The 20265-nt window shown below is 40.8% G+C and overlaps 1 protein-coding gene across 3 annotated transcripts in view; it reads left to right on the top strand.

Annotated features, from left to right (window-relative positions):
* MAMDC2 (MAM domain containing 2) overlaps nt 1-18893 on the top strand; it is a 94968-nt gene extending 76075 nt beyond the window's left edge. Inside the window, exons 10-14 of one of the 3 annotated variants that reach the window (XM_054032940.1) lie at nt 4834-4927; nt 6489-6641; nt 14630-14889; nt 17488-17572; nt 17904-18893. In XM_054032940.1, coding sequence (XP_053888915.1) covers nt 4834-4927; nt 6489-6641; nt 14630-14889; nt 17488-17572; nt 17904-17968 — 657 coding nt within the window. In that variant the 3' untranslated portion in view covers nt 17969-18893. Of the gene's footprint in view, nt 1-4833; nt 4928-6488; nt 6642-8062; nt 10003-14629; nt 14890-17487; nt 17573-17903 lie in introns of those variants that run through there. The other 2 variants (XM_054032942.1, XM_054032941.1) reach the window with 2 other exon arrangements.
* Nucleotides 18894-20265: the final 1372 nt, after the last annotated feature.

The following is a 20265-nucleotide window of genomic DNA, read 5'->3' as shown; positions in this document are numbered from 1 at the left end:
TTTTGACAGGATTACAGGTTTGGTTGATAAAGGCAACTGTTTTGATACAGTATAATTAGATTTCTCCAAGGCATTTGAGTTAGTACCACATGACATTTTGATTAAAAATTTGCATTATATGGAATTAACAGGGCACACATTTAGATAGATTAAAAACTGGCTCACTCAGAGATATTAAAATGTAGTTGTTACTGAAAGGTATCAACGAGCAGGGCTGTTTCTAGTGGGTTCCCCGAGGATCAGTTCTTGGTCCAGTACTATTTTATATTTTTATTAATGACCTAGATGATGATAGAAAATCTTTGCTGGTAAAGTTTTTAGACAACACAAAGATTGGTGGGGTAGTAAATAATGAGGAAGATGGGTTACTCTTACAGGGTAATCTGAATTGCCTGGTTAAATGGTCACAATCCAACAAAATGCCTCTTAATAGAACCACATGCAAAGCAATACATCTGGGAATCAAGAATGCAGGTTATACCTGTAGGACGTAAGACTCTATCTTGGAAAAAGTAACTCAGGGAAGGACTTGGGGATCATCAAAGAAAAGCATCTTAATATGAGCTCTCAATGCAATGCTGTGGCAAAAAGGGTTAATTGTGGCTGTAAAAAGGGGGACTATCAAGGGAAGTGATCTTGCCTCTCTACATAGCATTGGTAAGACCACTGCTAGAATACTGTGTCCAGTTATTGTGTCTGCAGTTGAAGCGGGATGTGGAAATACTAGTCAGTTTAAAGGAGGGCCACAAAAGTGAGTCAGATCCTGGAAAACAAGCCTGATGAAGTGAGGTTTAAGAAGCTCCCCATATTCAGCTTATCAAAGAAAAGGTAGTGTGGGGACTTGATTGCTGTGTATAGGTGCTTACACACAGAAAAGAGATCTGAGCATAAGAGTGGGGTGTGGATTTCAACCTTGATGAGTAAAGAAAGCATAAGGAGATCTGATAGCTGGAAGCTGAAGTTAAATAAATTTAGCCTTGAAATAAGATGCAACTTTGTAGCATCCTTTGGAAGGGAATTAAACTTTGAAAGAGTTTACCAGGGAAGGTGGTGGACTCACCATTGCTTGGAATCTTTAAAACAAGATTATGCTTTCTAAAAAAAGATGCACCTTAATTCATCTTCTGGGAGAAATTGTACGGACTATGTATGTGGGGTGGGGAGTAGGCTGGATGGTCCCTTCTGGGTTTGAGAGTCTGAATCTAAGAATCCCTCTGTTCATCCCCTTGTTTTATGGGCCCTGGGGAAAACAGGATTCCTTGCATTGCCCTCATCATTCTCATAACACTTGCAGCTCTGTATTAAGACAATGATTATAATCAAATCTCACACTTCAGGGCATTAGCCTGTTGCCTGCAGGGGTCAGGACAAATTTTTTCCCCCAATGCACAATTGGCCAGATGTATTCTGAGGAAGGAGTAGGGGTGGGCTTTGCCTTCCTCTGAAGCAGCAGAGCGTGGCCACACCTAGAGATGGATCATAGGGCAAGTGTTCTGAGGCGGTACAGAAAATCCTCTTCCTAGACGCCTGGCTCTTTTGTCTTGCTGACATGCTCAGCGTCATACTCATCATCAGATTTGGGGTCGAGAAGGAATCCTGCTCTGATTGAAGTCAATGGAAAAATTGAATTGGGCACAGCATTAGGCCCAAAGTGCTGAAACATTGTTTCACTATTAAGAATTGTAAAATCTGGACTCATCCATTCACATGCCACTTTCTTGAAGTTGGAGCTTGGGGGTTTTATGAAAATACCATCTCTGTAGCCAAAAGTCATCCACACTGAACTTTTTATTTTATTGTGATTAGATGTTAACATATACCACAGTGGTTATATATGTCATCGTGTCAATTATTCCAAGGCACTGCATTTTTAATGAATAGATTGTGCTTGTTTCTTGAGAATTGTCTTACAATTTGTTTAATCATATAGGATGAAAACTTTATATCTCCATAGCAAAAGGTTTCAAAAGCATGATTAGAAAGAGACTGGAACCCTGCTCTAGTCCACTATGCATTGAGCCGTTGTGAACCCTTGTGATGCCCTACAACTATATGTTTGCAACAATTCAGAAAATAAACAATCCGTAGTGCTGGGACTACGGGTGTTGAATATAAAATGCTTTTGAACAGTAAAAATTGCTCAGTGCCAGGCAATTGAATTCATGTATTCTTTAAAGATTTAAGTGTGGTTATCTGACTGTTCATAATGCATTTGCAGGTTTTAATAAATATTACATAGTTAGGCAACTTGGCACTACCCTGTTTAACAACTTTATTAGCAGGCACCACAGGTCCTGTTAAAGACAGTGAAAAGTGATTAAAAGTGATATACATGGTTTTTTATAACAACTAATTTTCAGCATAAGCCAAAAATTGTAAGTGAGCAGGGAACTTCAAATGTGCAGCTTCAAATGAGGGATTAACAGTTTGTACGGGAGTGTGAATCAGCCATGAGAAACATACCTGGCTGCAGCCACTAAGTCATGTCTCATCACAATGGAATAGCTATGAAAAGTTTCCCAAAAATGATGGCAGCAAATTACTTCTGTTACGGTCAGATACACAGTTTTTATTATTTGCCCATCTACTGCTTTGTAGCAATATGTACAGCAAATAAGCTTTGTATTTTCTTGATTAATTCAAATAGATCTGCACCAATCTTGATCCGAGGGCAATCAGGAATCTCACATGGTTTCAGTGGTTCTGTTTGCTGTGTTGATTGCAGATTACATACTTGAATACTTTATTTTTCATGGCAGAATTCATACCTGCCCAAAATAGGACATCTTGGACTCCTCTTACACTTCTCAGTACCCAGATGGGCACTATGGAGCATGCTTAGCATTTTTGACCTCAGGCTGCATAGTAATATGATCGCGTTTGTAGAGAATCCCATTTTATGGAGCAATTTAATTTCTATAAGCCCAGTACTGTATGTCTTTATTTTTGAAGCATACCTGGGCCTTTTCTGGTAGCCATCCCATAGCGTTTAAAAAAGTAAATGTTTAAACTATTAAAATGGTACCGGTTAAATGTTTAACCATTAGGCTCCGCTGTTGCCCTGTGCATCCAGGGTCCCGGCTGCCGCCGTGTGTGCCTGGGGCTCTCCTGCCGCCCCATGCCTGGGTACTCCGCTCGCTGCCAGCCCCACACCAAGGACTCCACTGCCGGCCCGGCGCCCAGGGTCCCGTCTGCCGGCCCCGCGCTGGGGATTCCATTGCCGCCCCGCACCAGGGCACAGGGCCGGCAGTCGGGACCTGTGGCCAGCAGCTGGGACCCTGGGTGTGGGGGGTAGGGTGCAGCAGTTGGGACCCCAGGTGGGGGTGTGGGGCAGCATGACCGCCAGAATCCTGCAGCAGAGTTTAAATGTTAACCGAAATACCTTACCAATAAGACTCATGCTTAACGGTTAACCTGTTAACATTTTACATCCCTAGTGCATCCATAACATTTTTTTAAAATCCCCAATCTCTTTATTCTTGCCAATCATGCCAGTGCCATTTTGTACTGTCCCAGTGAGAATGCTGCTTGAGAACACTCAGTGGAGGGGGGGGGCATGGTGTGAAACAGCCAGTCAGCATCTCTACAGCTGCTATTATGGTCCCTGAGTTGTTTGTAATAAGAGCTGCAACCCTTCTTAGTTGATAGTTTGTGATCATTGGATTTATGTAATTATAGACCAACTAGTCATACCTCTTTCCCCATCTAACCCCCACCTCTGAACTGGCCTATGAGAAGTAAGTGGAGACTCCATTCAGAGGGATGTGGAGTCCCCTTCTGTGCCAGCTCTACAGCAACCTTCTGGAAATGCCAGTTTCCCTGCATTGAGGCCTGCTTCTGCCCCTGAATTTCTGGCTAAATGCACCAGAGCATTGTGTACACTATCCGGAAAACTCAAAATCCCAGTGCTCTAGAGCAGTGGTCTCCAAACTTTTTTGATCATGCACCCCTATCAGTAAAAAAATTTTGAGTACGCACCCGCTGCCACACCGAAGCAAAAAAACAAAAGCCGCTCAGACTCCTGCCTGACGAAGCAAAAAAAAAAAAAAAAAAAGCGCTCCTCCTGCCTTGCACCCTCAAGGATCCTCTTGCACATCCCTTGGGGTGCGCGCACCCCAATTTGGAGACCACTGCTCTAGAGTGATATGTACAGTCACTATAATATTGTGGTTTGCATGAAACCAAACTGCATGCTAGAGTTTTAGACTGTAAAACCAGAATACAGTATGCAATTTTTCAGTTTATCAGCGTTGAATGTAATCATGGGAAACTTCTGTTCCTGGCTATATTATATTTTCTCATTTTCAGAAATTGTAGAATAACATGGATCTTGTCAAACCTGTAATATGCCTTTTTGCCCATATTTTGATTCAACTCTAACCATTCTTGGGGTGAAAAATTTCTTTTAGTATAATAGAAAACAATCTAAAATTGTGCTGTTTTTTTGCAGAGGAAATTTCATGAAGTGAGATCCAAGTTTAGAGATTTTCTTTCTCCTATATTAATAAAGATGTGTGCCTTAATAAAATGATAACTGTGTGTGGAGAGAACTTAAATTAGTGGCATCTGTTTTTAGACAGAGATCATTAGCTTTAAAAAGTTAAATGGAGAAAGATTATTCTGTTGGTACTGACAGATATTTTTATGTCTAAAAATCAGTTAATTTAAATGTTTTAATCACATTGCCATGACAAAAATTATTGGGAAAAAATTTTCAACACTTAAAAAATTAAAAATTATTAATGCACAAAGAAAAGTCTAAAATTTCAGGACTGCTTACAATACCAAGTTTCACTAAATAAACCTGAGACCCATGTTCTTCATAAATTGCAGGTGGTGTTTTTGAGCTGGTGCAAAAGCTTTTGGGACTGTGGACTGGTGGCACTCGATGACATATCAGTGAGCCTGGGAAGCTGCCAAACCACTGGTAAGACAATGTGCATATGAAATCTGATCCGTTTTTGTTCTGCTACAGCCACTGTCCAATCTCAGCCCTTGCTATAAAAAGCCTTCTTATGTGTCCATTTTCCTAACAAAATTATATTAAGTTCTCATTCCATAGCTAGCTGTAACACTGGTGTTCGTGGATGTCAGTCAAGTACTGCAGTAATGCTGCTTTTACTGATGTACTGTGAGGGCCAAATTTTGGCACCACAGTAAATCCTGATTAACTCCATTGTCTCCAGTGGGTGCTGTATGTGCTTAATCCAGAGCTAAATTTGGTCCTAAAAGTCTGCTTTACAATAAAAATCAGAATCAACCTTTATACTGGTATTTATGATGATTTTACTTTAATCCTGAGCTATTTTGATTAGGATATAAGGGGCAGTTTAGAGAGGCTAGGAGTGGGTATGCACTACTCCCATTTCCCACACCTGAAGGCTGAATAAAAAGGGGGAAAGTGGCTTGGAGAAGGAGCAATAAAATCCAATCAGTATATGACTAAATACATGTTTCTTATACTGTACTTTAGACAGAATTTTCACAGACAATACCATGCTCCTTACATACTTAAACTGATATTCCTATATGGATTACTTACTTCACTTGTTGGGACTCATGGCTGATACAAGCAAAAAGGTCTGGAATATCTCAACAGGACAGAGCGGTTGAGGAAGAAAGAGAGAGTCTAGGGTAAAAGCAAGTTAAAATATTCATGAATAAAAAATTAAAACAGAATAGCTGAAAGGCAGTTCCTCCTTTACACTCCTGCCAGGATCTGAATTCTGGGTTGTCTATTTCTTCTGCATCATGTAATGATATTCCAAACAGCTAAAGTAGTTCAGGGAATGCATGTTGTTGTGATATCAGCTGAAATAAAGGAAACATAGAATCCTGTACTGTGGGCTCAGCAGGCTAAATCTTTTCCATTTGACTTCAGATAACATAGGCCCTGATCCTATGGTAGGATCTACTAGTACAGTCCCTTATGTATGCTCAGAGCCCATTAAGCTCATTGGGTTGTGAAAGGGCCTACACTAGCCAGGGCTGGCTCTAGGCACCAGCAAACCAAACATGTGCTTGGGGCTGCCGAATTCCAGGAGCGGCATTCCGGGTGGTTGGGGCGGCCAAATTCCAGGGGCGGCATTCTGGCATTCTTGCGCTCTCTGAGATTTGTTTTTTTTTTTTTTCCTTGGGGCGGCAAAAAATCTAGAGCCAGCCCTGACACTAGCAGATCCCATTGCAGGATCAGGGCCACAGCAAGCAGATGACCTATCCGCTGAACAGCAGGGTTGTTTAAAAGAATATTAATATATATTAGAGAAAGGTCCGAATTGTGAAATTCAGATCCAGAGTAGGATCCAAAGTTGTGAAAATAGGAGGTTTACCTGGTGTTCCAATTTGGAGCTATCACTCATACACTGTGTGTATACCATAAATATCTCTATGCATAAAGAGACACCGTAAATGGATGGATAAAGTAGATTCTATGAGTAATGTATCCAACCATACATTTTCAGATGTAACTCAGTGTTCTTTCACTGCAGAGATGTGGTCATCTTTTCCTGGAGAATGTACTTTTGAAAAGGATGAGTGTGCATTTACCCAGGAGAGAAGAAACCGAAGCAGTTGGCATAGGAGGAGGGGTCAAACTCCCACTTCTTACACTGGACCAAAAGGAGACCACACTACTGGGGTAGGTGAGTTAAGCTTCACATTGAACTTTCAGAGCAGAGTGAGAGTTAAATGAATGTCCTTTGAAATGATATTCTAGAGGAAAGTAAAAAGGTTTTTACCCTTCATATCCAAAATAGTTATTCAAAACAAAAATCTGAAAAAACAAACACGCAAGAAATCTGTTATATTCATAGTAGGATCTTTCAGATAAGCTATGTCTGGGAAGATAATGTTTTAATTTGTGTTATGTGCCTGCCCATAGAGACTTCTCAATGGTAGGCAAATAATTTTTAATTTCACTCATTATTTGACTTATTCTTACAAATCAAGTACCCTTTGCTAACAGCCCTCATCCCTTTATCAATATGTGTGATGATGATTGCTGCAGTTTAAATGCATTACAAATTTTAAGGTAAAGTCAAATGAAATCCTATAATAGTGAAAGTGGGAGACATGGATAGCATATGGGTGCACTTACAGCGTCTGGGATATTGCTGGTAAGTGACCCCTTGGAATTTAGTGCAGAGTAACGCAGTATCAGCCTCTTCTTTCTGGGCCACTTCTTTACTTGTTGATTTGCCTCTTTTACTCTGGATTACACGGGACTAGATAGCACCTTTCCTCATTCTTGACATACAGCCTGCTTTAGGGCAGCCGTCATTGCCACTTTTAACATAGCTTAGCCCAGGGTGCTTCTAACACCATGTGATGAGCATAGTCTTTCCCTTCATTTTTGAACTCAGGTGTCTAGCTTTCTCTGGAAGTTCTTGCATATATTTCATTAATGATAGCTAATGCATGCACATTGAGAGATTACCTTTTTGACTTGTCTGTTCTCTGTGCTGGGATGGGATGTTACTGCAGACTTTAGTTAAAAAGGAAATTAATTTTAAGTGAATGATACAAAATAGTTTTAAATCTCTCAAAATAAGATTTTATAATGTAGAGACTGATGCAACTTCTTTGACAGTATCAACCATGGGACTGAAGGATCAGATGATAGGCTCTGTTTCCTATTCTCTTTCTCGTCTTTATTTGGATTGTGTAAAATGAGTTGACTGTCGGAGGCAAAAGGTGTTCACATCACAAATAGCATCAGTGTTCCCACCTTTGTTAGTTGGTGTTCATAATAGAGAGATCAGTGATTGAATGGAAATGCAGAAACGGACCCTCCCTGTTTTGTGGTAGTCCTTCAGAACAGTGTTTGGGCACATCAATGGGGAAGTGTAAACTACCACTGTCTGTGCTCTAAATTCTCTGTGGCTAAACAGAGCTTGGCTTTCCGGTCTGTCAGTATTACACACACTTTCTAGTTACTATAATAAATGTTCACAAATAGAAACACAAATGCTAGACAAAACTTGGTGTTTTCAAAATGCAAATAAAGTAGGTTTTGCATTTCATTTTTTTTTCTATTAATTTCTTTTTCTTCTTTCTGCAGCAGGCTTTGGATATGCACAGAGGGTGAAAATCTCAGCTGCTGTAAATCAGCATACCTCCATTGATTTCAAAACAGCTATTTTATATTACTTCAGTAGAGCTATGCTGCCTTAGGCAAGCTAACGATTTGATCCAGGGTGTGACTGAAAGCTGTAAAAGCTAAGTGAAAATTTAGAATTTGTATGTGTATGCCAGGGCTATGCTGATTTCAGTGATAGACACATACGTGCAGACAAAGGAAGAATTTGACTGTAAATGCCAAATCTTGGCCCTGTCTTATGTAAGAGAAAGGAGCCCCTTATCCCTACATATGGGGCTTAGCACTAGTTTCACAGATTCTGAAGATATAGCAGCTATGTGGGTTACAGGATATATCTATACTTCACACTAAACCTAGACTCTGACCCAAGTCCACAATCACTACAGATCTGCAGTAGATTCTGTGAGGCCTCCACAGGGGAGAAAGAGGCAAGATAAAGGGGTGGGCACTCAGCCTTTTTGCATGAACTACTTGCTTCAAGGAAAAGAGAAGAGACCAGAGATGAGGAACAAAAAGCTACGCTATGGATAGTTGGGCCAGGGGAATCAAGGGAGCTGTTCTGTATCTCTTGACCCCCAATTGCCCTGGGAGGGGAGAAATTTCAGCCCCAACAAGCCCATTCTCCATGGCTGGCAACTCTGTTTTCATCTGAAGTGTTTTTGTTTCCTTCTTTATACTTCCAAAATCTGAAGGATTCTACCCTCCTAGATCTCAGAAGACTAAAACAAGAGACTAAAAGAACCAACCTAAATGGTTACTGCATGTTCTCCATCCAAAACAATCAGATAACTAACTGGCTATATTAAACAGGATGCATATTAGTATTTTCTATGAGTCATAGAAAATTAGTAGTATAAAGCTTTCCAATATATTGTCTCTCCGCTTGGTCTGAAGGATGTCTTTCAGGTGTTTATAAAATACACAGAATAGCTGTTTACCTCAGAGAGCAAAGGTGCAGGCACTAGAATTTTTGCCCTTAACTAGCTCATTAATTATACAGAAGTAACTTCAAAGAGGAGAGAGTGGACTCATGGTGTCCTTTTACTTTTTAAAATATTCAAGGATTCACAAAAACATGAAAAAGTTTGTGGCAACCCTCACTAGACCTAAATTATAAAGAAGTTCGCCTTGTGTCTAAGTTAAAGCTTGCTTGTCCTGAAGAAGAGAATTCCACCTCACATTGCCTCTTACATCAATTCACCAAGGAGCAATCTAATTAGCAGGACTTTTCATGTGCTTGCTGTCACCTGGCTGCTTTAATATAGTATGGGTTATGGCTCACTTACCCCAGTGTAAGTCTTTAAAAGTAGTTCTACTGACTGCAGCATAATGGATTAAATTCATCACTGTGCAGAAGGCCAGCCTAAGGCCTATGTACCATGTGGCCCCTTTTTGACCTAAGCAGCTCATCAAAGTTTGGGCCCTGTAGATGTTCTAGTTGGGAGTGAAAATTATTGATAGGTATTTGTTTGATGCAGCTTTGTTTATTTACAAAGAATGTACAAAGTCCTGTGTCCCAGAACCTCAGAGGGAATCAAATAGCAGGGTACAGCTTCTTTCACTCACAGCACTAAGAGCACTCTTTAGCCTGCACCCCTGATCCCAAATCCTCTTCTGAGGTTTCTTCCAGGGTCAGCCACTGTGCTTTCAGCTGGTCCTTCAGGCTGCTCTGTTCCCGTCTGATCTCAGTTTCTATATCATCTCTACACGTGTGCACACACACACATCCCTCAGCACAGGGGAGGGCAAAATATGGCCTACAGGCTGGATCCCGCCTGTCAGGGCTTTTAATCTGGCCCGCAGGATCACCAGCCCCATGGTGGAGCGGGGCTAAGGCCGGCTCCCTACCTACCCTGGTCCTGTGCCACTCCCGGAAGAGACTGGCACCATGTCCCTGCGGCCCCTGGGGGAGAGCAGAGGGCTCCGTGCACTGCCTTCACCTGAAGGCACCGCCCCTGCAGCTCCCATTGGCTGGGAATGGGGAACCGCGGCCAATGGGAGCTTCAGGGATGGTACCTACAGGTGAGGGCAACGTGCAGCAGAGCTGCTGCCCCCCACCCCCAACCCCACCCCCACCCCAGGAGCTGCTACCAGACATGCTGGCCACTTCTGGGAGCAGCACAGGGCTAGCGCAGGCAGGGAACTTGCATTAGCCCCGCTGCATGCCGCTGCCACCCCGGAGCCGCTCAAGGTAAGTGGCGCCAGGCCGGAGCCCACACCCCAAACCCCTTCTGCACCCCAATCCCCTGCCCTGAACCCCCTAACCCCCTGCTTGAGCCCCCTGCCACACCCCTCCTGCACCCCAACCCCGTGCCCTGAACTCCCTCCCGCACTCCGCACCCCCTCCTGCACCCCAACCCCCTGCCCTGAGTCCCTTAACTCCCTGCCTTGAGCTTCCTGCCGCATCCCTCCTGCACCCAAGCCCCCAACCCCTTGCCTTGAGCCCTCTGCCGCACCCCTTCTGCACCCCAACCTCCTGCCTTGAGCCCCCTGCCACACCCCTCCTGCACCCCAACCCCTGCCCTGAGCCCCCTCCCACACTCTGCACTTCTCCTGCACCTCAACCCCCTGCCTGGAGCCCCCTGTCTCACCTGCACCCCTCCTGCACCCCAACCCTCTGCCTTGAGCCTCCTGCCGCACCCCTCCTGCACCCAAGTCCCCAGCCCCCTGCATTGAGCCCCCTGCCGCACCCCTCCCCCCTGCCCTGAGCCCTTTCCTGCACACCGCACTCCTCCTGCACTCCTCCCACACCCCAGCCCCCCCCGAGCCCTTTCCTGCACACCGCACCCCCTCCCACACCCTGCACTCACTCCCGCACCTGAACCCCCTGCCCCAGCTCTACATTCATGACCCTGCATACAATTTCCCCACCTAGATGTGGCTCTTTGGCCAAAAAGTTTTCCCATCCCTGCCTCAGCCAAAAACTCCTGGGCGGGTTCACACACACCTTTTGTCTTTGGTGAGGCTTTTGCTTACAGATATATCAACTGAAGGATGAGTTCAACCCTTAACAAGGTTTCACCCAGCTCATAACTGCTTAAACTCTCAGAATACTTTAGCAAACTTAAGTGGTGCCTTCTGCTGGGCCTCTTGCACAGGGCTGAAATTCATGCAATAAAGCTTAAACTCAGTAGCTGAGCTGAATTATAACAATTCTGCTAGCTATGATGAACATATTTTTTGACTGATTATAACACAGCTTGGCATTGTCCAAAATGACTTGCCAAACAGTGTTATAACTTAGTCTGTGTACAGCTGAATTTAAACCATACTAACATTGTTAAACATAGTTGTTTCAATTGAGTATGTAGAGTCTTATACAGCTGCATTCGAGAGCACCTGCAAAACTATTTTGTTTCTAGTTAACAAAATAAGAGCCTTGCCTTCTCTCTAATCACACTCTATCTAGAGGGATATTTGTGCATAGAAGAGATGTATACTCAGCAGAACGTCACTTTTCCACTTTTTAATAAAGCCCCTCCAGTAGCTACGTCCTGGGCAGGATTGGAAAATTCTGTGTTAATGCAGGAAAGGAAAGAGATGCTAATGGAGAAGGAGAATATTCTTGACTGTTTACAGAGCTTCAGCTACACAATTTCCCTTCATGTCAATGTGGACTACATGGCCAAAGCCCTGAGCATTGAACTGAGAATATACATGGAAGAGTTTTAACCTTACTTGTAGTTTTCAGTCTTCAGAGCAATTATGCTCTCCCACAATCAATGCTAGACAGTGCTCCATGTAGGCAGAAGTATTAATACATTTCAGGAATGCCAAAGCTCTAATCAAACTCCTGCTATGATATTAGAAATGAAAAATGGAAGCAACCAAATCAGTTATAAGTTTGAACATATTTGATGCAGTTGTTATGGTTAAATTATGCAGAGGAAAAATTTAGGCTGAATAACAGGAAAATGTTGCCTTCGATACTGTGAAATAGTCTCCAAAAGGAAATGATGGAAGCCTTATTGCTTGGTCCATTTAAAATTGGGAAAAATGCTAGAAAATGTAGCATAGGAAACAATCCTACTCTGGCAGGCTATGAACTAGATGACCTAATACCAGTAGGTCTTTGCCATCTTTAACACCCACTTCTTTTGCATAAACTAGATTTGCATGAATCCAGCCAGAAAGAGAGGGTAAATATTTTTCTGAGTGGTTTTTTTTAAATCCATTTGACTGAATATTTTTTAAATGTGGTTGTGATACCTGTATAGGTATGTGTAGACTATCACTGTACTATACAGCCTTCCTTTTCTATATATTGTAATCTAAAAGGACTACACTAAATCAGCTTTGCCAGCTTTGTTTTGTTTCATAACCAGGCTGTATTGTCATAAAGCAGTGGTTTTCAATGTTTTTTTCATTTGTGGACCCCTACAAATTTTGAATGGAGGTGAGGACACCTTTGGAAATCTTAGACATAGTCTCTGGACCCCTAGAGGTCTGTGGATCACTGGTTGAAAACCATTGTCCTAAAGAAATGCAGGGTGCAAGTTTGTTTACTGTTTCTCCCTCAGCCGGATTTTCTACATAGTGTCATCTATTATCCCCTTTCTAGTACATATTCCAGGCCCCATATTTCCCAAGACTGAAGCCCATCTACTTGCTGAAGGAGACATTGTAGAGAGATTCCCCACCCTAGGAAATGAGTGTGCTCTATTCAAAGTGCTCATGATCTTTGAAGCAGAAATTGAACTCAGATCTATTGTCTGGTTGTATAAACCACTAACCATTGAGACAGCCAAGAGGATGGTGTCCTGATTTTCAAAGGGGCTGAAAGAGAGTAATTTTGGTCTGTCAGTCTTAATTCTGTCACATAAAAATATTTTTCAAAATGATGATCATGGTTTCACTTATTTAGCTCACCCAAATATACTGGGAACTTTACAAACATGGGATAATGAAATCTAGATCTGATCTAGACATTCCAGCTAGTTTATAATTTGATTTGGCTCTCAAAACTGAAACCAAGGACTTTATTGCTTTGTTATATTAGCTTACTCTAATGACACTAGTTCTGAGTTTGGATTTTTACTTCAAGAATAATTTTTAAACAAAACAATAGTTAAAATTTCTGTAACCAGCATGCATTCAGTTCTGTATAATAGCCCTGGGAATTTCCTCTGACAGATTACAGAGAGTGCGCTTTTGTTTGAAGATCCGCAGCTGTAGATATTCTTCTACGCTTCCACCCCTGCACATCTTCTCTCCTCTCTCCTCGGGCTACTCACCACCAAAAAAATAATCTTGGCCACAGAGGACCTCTTCAGAATGATTTTAGATAATATGACTCTGAATATCATCAAAAACATTCAGAGCATCTACCAGCTGTTCCTGCCATTCTCTGCTCTCCTCCTGTCTCACTGATCCTTAAGAATTCCCTGTCTCCCCAAAAGTGTTGTAAACTCTATTATTCATAGGGGTGGTAGGGCAGCTTTTCCTTGCCAACATGACAAGAAGGGAGCAGTGGGACCACAGGAACAGCTGCTGCAAAATTTTAACTTACTAGTTACTGGTGGAGTGTGTGCCTCAACATGCAAAATAGTTGCCATGCATAACAGATGGGACATTGGGATGCTTCCCAGTATTCTGATATATCAGTATGCTCCAGCTTGAAATAGCTGTGTGATGGCCCTCAGAGGAAAAATCATTTGTCTTCTGCCAATTAATAACCAATTTTCCCACAATTCAGACTTCAGAGCATAATCCTTTATGCACTCTGGATAATCAGTTCTCTTGACTTGTATCTTTACATCTTGTTCACTAAAACAGACACATGATTGATGTCTTCCATGGCAAACACTTATTTTTTTTCCTTTGATTTATCAAAAGCAGCAATTCTAAATATAGGCCAAATTTTGACCTCTGATGCATGTACACAACTCCCATTGTACTCCAGGAGATCAATAAACTCTCAGATCAGTGAAATTCTGCCTCTCTCATGCCGTACCCCTGGGTTAAGAACAGTTGCAGTCAGAGAGATCCCTGTTCATTCTTCTGAAGGCAGAATTTGGTCCATATATTAACATAATTAAATCTCTACTTCTCTTAAATTCATGGCTTTATTTGAATTATTAGAGGTTGCACCTTTGATCTAAATCAGTATTTCTTACTATACTCAAGTACTATACACCAGGGTAAAAAATCTCCACTCAGTTCCACCAGTACGACTCTACTGCATAAGCAAAAATTTTAAACAGTGTATATTTTAAAAATATGCAACCTTTCCATATTTACATACTTCAGGCCTTTATTATTTCCAGTGTTATCCCTTTATCACCATTCATGTTAGATTATTTCTTTGTACACACTTTTCATTTAGTATATATTAATTTAAAAATATTTTTCATTAATCATTCATATACTCTGCTTTACTATACAACTAACACAGAGTCATTCACTTCTGAACTGTATTGTGAGCAAGAGCATGCATTTATTAAACAGGTTTCACACACAGGCTTATTATTGAACATACTGAGAGAAAGAACCATTTTATTTTACTAATATTTGGTCTTGTATCTTTTTAAGGATACTACATGTACATAGAGGCATCCAATATGATCTATGGACAGAAAGCACGTCTGACTTCAAGGTTACTAAGAGGGATCTCTGGAAAGCAGTGCTTGACATTTTTCTATCACATGCATGGAGCTGGGACTGGATTGTTAAATGTTTATGTGAAAAAGGAAGGTGATAGTGAAGAAACCCTCTTATGGAGAAGGAGAGGTGAACAGAGCATCACATGGCTAAGGGGACTGATAGAATATGAATGTGATAAATACCATCAGGTAAGCAAAAGACTGAGATTCATTTTTTAGCTCAGAGACAGGGCTCCACTTGAAGTCAGAATTAAAAACTGACAAAGGTGGGGTTTCAATGAGACCTGGAGATTTTATAGGAGGGAGGAAATCAAATTCATGAGGCTATTCAGAGCTTGTGTCCTCTTCTGTCCAAGACAGAGAAAGTGTTGAGATGCTTCTTGTTCAGGATCACTGACTGGTGCTGCATGTGGCATTTCATTTGAGCAAGGTGAAATACTGGGGAACTTCTCCCAATTTATAAGAGGGAGGGAATATACCAGATACAGTCATAAGTGGGTTGCAGATGTGAATGTCTCAATTTATATTACTGATCATGTCCGTTTTTGTATATATTAATTTAAATGATATTGTTCCACCCTTTCTTGCCAGTGGTCTTAGCTATATCTTCTAGATCTCATTTTTATCTCAAGCTCATAAATATTTTATTTTCTCCAACTGCAGAATAACCTTCTCTGGAGTTGGCATAATTGCAAAACTATGTACAATTCTCAAGGCCTCTTCAAGGCTGTGGCTTTCTGAGTTTGGCACAAAGCTTGAGCTGAAGATGTAACTGCCAATTAGGGGCCAAGTCCTGAGAGGCGCCATCTGCCCAAACTCCAGGTTAATTTCAGTGGAATTTGAGGATCCTCAGCACCTCATGGGACCAGACCCTAATAATATTCATTCTTGATAGATCTAGATTTTCTGAACTGCACATTTTCCATTGCAGGCATATTTGCATGCCTTTTTTGAAGCCAAAATTACCATGACTGCCCATGTAATTACATTAATTGATTGTGCAAGTCCAACTGGTCATTTGCTCATGCGGTTACATTGCATGTGCAAGTGAGCCATGAAAGTATGTGCATAATTATGAAAGTCTGGGCCTCATTGACATTAAATTTAGAGATGTATTTGAACCAAACCCCAATTTTGAATATCCAGATATAAAGGTTAGAAATGCACTGGTGCAAGTTATAACAGGAAATGAGACAGATGGAAGATGATGTAATAGACAAGGTTGTGCTACTTGGAATATTTTATTACAAATGATTATTAAATCTAATTGTATGTTGATTTACAGAAGATGACAACAAAAATTACTTAGACCCGTATTGACCCAAATACTTTGATTGCATAGATATGCACATAAAAATCTTAAGGGAGGAAAATCTTTCAGTCCCTTTTTAATATTTCTGTTCATCTTTGCTTGTATTTCTTCTCCACAACTGGTTTTAGATTTCTCTTTCAACGTCACTATAGATCAATAAACTCTCAATGCACTGAAATTTGGACTCATAAATGATGCATCTCTCTTGGTTAAGATTCTACAGGTCTCGGAGCACATCCCATAGTTGCCAATTTTATCTGTCCAACCATTGATCATCTATTATGTGACCTCATCTGGCAACTCATCTTTAGATTCATTTATTCCATACTCCTTAACCAACAGCCTTCTTAGAGGGACCTCTAAAATTATGTAATTTGGGTGAAAAACAGACTATCCTATCACTCTCTCGGACTATTCAGGACCTCCTGGCTTTCACCAGAATTGCTGCATCTTGGCCCTTGTGTAAATGAAACAAACAAGCAGATGCATACAAACAACCAAACAAAATATGCCCACCTTGTATTCCTTTTCAATGCTTAATTCAATTTGTAAACTATCCAGAATAGAGACAATTGCTTATTATCAAGGAGAACTCATACTTCTGCTGACAAGAATTCTCTGTTAATAGGCTGCTTAGAAGAATTTAGCTACCCAAGGGTATCCGAGCTTATATTTGGTTTATAAAAAAATCCCTCATACACTTAGAACTTAACAAATAAAAAAGTATTTGTTGATTATCAAAAACATTTCTAAGAATGCACAGAGACCCCTTCTGCTGTGTTTCCTCTTGTGGCTGTGCCTCAGTAATTCTGGAGTGAAATCTTGGCCCTGTTGAAGTCAATGGAGCTTTGCAATTGACTTCAATGAGGCCAGGTTTTTAACTCTGGTGTGTTCAATAAGAACCTGCGTCTGCTTCTATTAAAGTCAGTGGTAACATTTCTAATGTCTATTGGAGCAAGATTAGCCCCAAAATCATTAACCATTAATAGAAAACATATACTGATAGGTTCATTTTGTCTTAAATGTCTAGAAATTAATTAGAAAAATTGCTTTTTATTAAGAGCTAAGTTCAACTACGGGAGTAAGAGGAAGAACTTGCTGGTTTATCACAAAATTCTGCCCTTGCAATTTGCCCAGGTGATAAGGACAACACTCAGGCAATGAAAAAACAAGAGAAGCATTATATCATGAAAACTAACTGATTATTTATCAGTCATCCTTAGGACAAAATAGTTCCATACCAAATTCTGAGATTTGATTGGCCTTTTCTGGGTGTCACATGCATCCCAGTTCTCTGACCAATTAGAATAAAGTCTGTTAAAATATGCTAATCACTGAGCATATAATTTTTCTTAGAACAGCATTGGGGTTATATTATATCTTAAAATAGCCTGCATTGGGGTTTTGCATTTTTAAAAAGATATACTTTTTTCTAGATGTGATATTTATGAAAACCATATGGGTTGTTTTTACAGATTATTTTTGAAGCAGTTCGTGGAGTGTCAATAAGAAGTGACATTGCTATAGATGATATTCTGTTCCAGGCTGGATCCTGTATAGGTAAATTTTATACTTGCTTATAATTCTCTTAGGAGACACCTAGGTACTACAGGTAGTGGTTTTAGTGAGTCGGTGCTATTTTTCCGAGTCAACACTGAATCAGTCCCACAGTAGTGTGGTGTTAAGGACCACCGTGCTGCTGGAGGAGCCATTTTTTTGATGAGATGTAAAACCAGAGTCCTGATAGCTTGTGGTAAGTAAAGATCCCATGGCACATGGGTGTAAGCCCAGTCTCTTAGTCAAAGTCCAACATGGTAATTCAGTTCTGTGTATGTAAAAATTATAAAGAACTATGAAAACACTTAATACTTTTCCCTCTTTTCTGTTCTAGAAATGGGAGAAATTACTCAGCATTCATCCGGGGATTCTGATGACTTAAATGAAATTGAGTATTAAATAAGTTCTGCTGAAATGAATGAAGCACCATGTAAGTTATATGTGAGAAACTAGACAATTCCCCCCCCTTTTTTGTATAAAACGATAAATACTGGACTATTTTGAATATGTCACCGATGTATAGAAATAATTCAGCGCACTCCTGTCCTTGTAACAAAGTTACTGACTCAGGGCTTCTTAGATGGTTCTTATTGGATTTTTTCTCTTTTGCATGTGATAATAGTTATTATATAAAGGCTTCCCATTTTGCACAGATCAAGCAATAAAATACTAATGCTTTTTGGTAAATCTTTTTTGTCGCATAGGTAAAGAGAAGAAGGTAAAAAGGGCACAATTAAAATCTAATGTGTTATCTTAAATCTGCATTCAATGAATGTTTTGTGTTGGGTAGAAAGTGGGTTTTGTTTTTATTTCAAGACATATAAATATTTTGAAATAAGTAAATAATATTGGATATTAATAATATCCTACACATTGAAAGCAATTATTCATGATGACAAATCTCTTTGGGAAAATGTAGTCTCTTACTGGTAATACTTTAAATGTTCCATATGAATGGATTTTTCACTATTCTTTGCCAGACTAATTACTATAATGAATCTATTTGCCATCAATGTGAATAACAAAAGGACTTCCATCAATGTTCCAGTGATTCAGTGTAAGTTAATACCATATTAAAATACACTGCTATTGGTTTGCATACAATAGAGGAGGCATGCTTTGTTTGGACTGCTGGCCTCATTTTTTAAATGTCAGCTTCTACATCACACTTTTTATATACTTTACCTAACCACAAATGTTTTGCATTTATGTTAAAAAGAAACTCAATTGACATAATCTGTTAACTCTTAAGACATTATATGTGTGTTTGTATTACAATATGGTTGTTTAAAAATTACCAAACTATCTAATAAAATGTAATTTTGAATAATGTCTTATTTTATTGCTCCACTTCAAACACTATGTTCTCTAGTTATTGCCATGATGATATGCAAACAAGCTTAGAATTTTCAGAACAAATTATGGGCTGGATCCTTCAGTACATTTGGCACTGCAGGAACCCAGAGCAGCCCAAAAGCCAATGTAACCAACTACAGAAGGATTCTGTATGTACACATTGTAACAGTTCCTATGCCAGTCCCCATTCTGGCTGCTGAAACAGGGTATGTGGCCCAGGAAACAGGAGTGGCCAATGCTCCCTTGTACACCCGTGATCCCCAGTTGCTTTAATGGTCCCTTGGGACTGCTGGCACCTGGTGCATATTGGAGTAGACTTCAGGCTGCTCTAATTTGCATCTAGTGTCCAATCCACTACCCCCACCTCCACAAGCTGCACTAAACATTCCTTGGCCACATCTGAAGATATGGCCCTCTATCAGTACGTCTACACTGCACAAAAGACTTGAGGCAGCGAGTCTCATAGCCTGCATCAGCTGACTCAGGCTCGTGGGGCTCGCACACTACAGGGCCAAAAATTGGGCTGGGGGGGGGGTGCCCAGACTCTGAAACCTGGTGATAGGGGTGGGTCTCAGAGCCTGGGCTACCACCCAAGCCCAAAAGTCATCTATGCTGCTATTTTTACCCCATAGTGCTGCTGCAGGGTTTTTATTTTTACTGTGTAGATTTACCTTATGCCTCCAATCAGCTGGGTTTTTGGTGTGTTTTTTTTTTTTTTTAACATTGGAGGCACAATCAAAGGATTTGAGTTTGTTCAATACAATATATACATTAAACAAAAATCTTAAGATGTGTTAATTAACCAATACTTCCTGTGATTTTAAACATGGGGTCTATAGACTATGTCAAAGGGGTCCACAAAAATGTTGTTGTTACCATAGAACAGTGGGTGGTCTGCAGACTGTCTTAAGATTTCCAAAGGGGGCCATACCTCCATTTGAAATTGTTTAGGGGTCCACAAATGAAAAAAGATTGAAAACCACTGCACTAGACAGAGGAATGAAAGGGGGAAGAGAAAAGGTGTCTTTAGGCCACTTTGTGCCTCCTGAATTCACAGCCTCAGGGCAGCACATGACCCCTTGATGGCCATGGCCAATTAAGAATAGAGGTAGCATGCACAATACTCCCCCAACTGGCGAGTCTCTATGCTATGAGAGGGGAGGGAGACAGCATAGTCATTCCATCAGTCTGTGCCAAGTAGGAAACCCCCTACACCAGGGGAATATCCTGGACCTGGAGGCCAGTTTCATCTATTATATGGCACCTGGCATCACTGGAGCAGCATAACTGGACCACAGCAAAGCAAATAATTGAGGCTGATACCTAAGTTATGTGACATG

This window comes from Malaclemys terrapin, chromosome 6 (assembly GCF_027887155.1).
Source record: "Malaclemys terrapin pileata isolate rMalTer1 chromosome 6, rMalTer1.hap1, whole genome shotgun sequence".
Taxonomy (NCBI): Eukaryota; Metazoa; Chordata; order Testudines; family Emydidae; genus Malaclemys; species Malaclemys terrapin.
The sequence above is the reverse complement of the archived record's forward strand: the minus strand, read 5'-3'. Positions and strand labels throughout refer to the sequence as shown.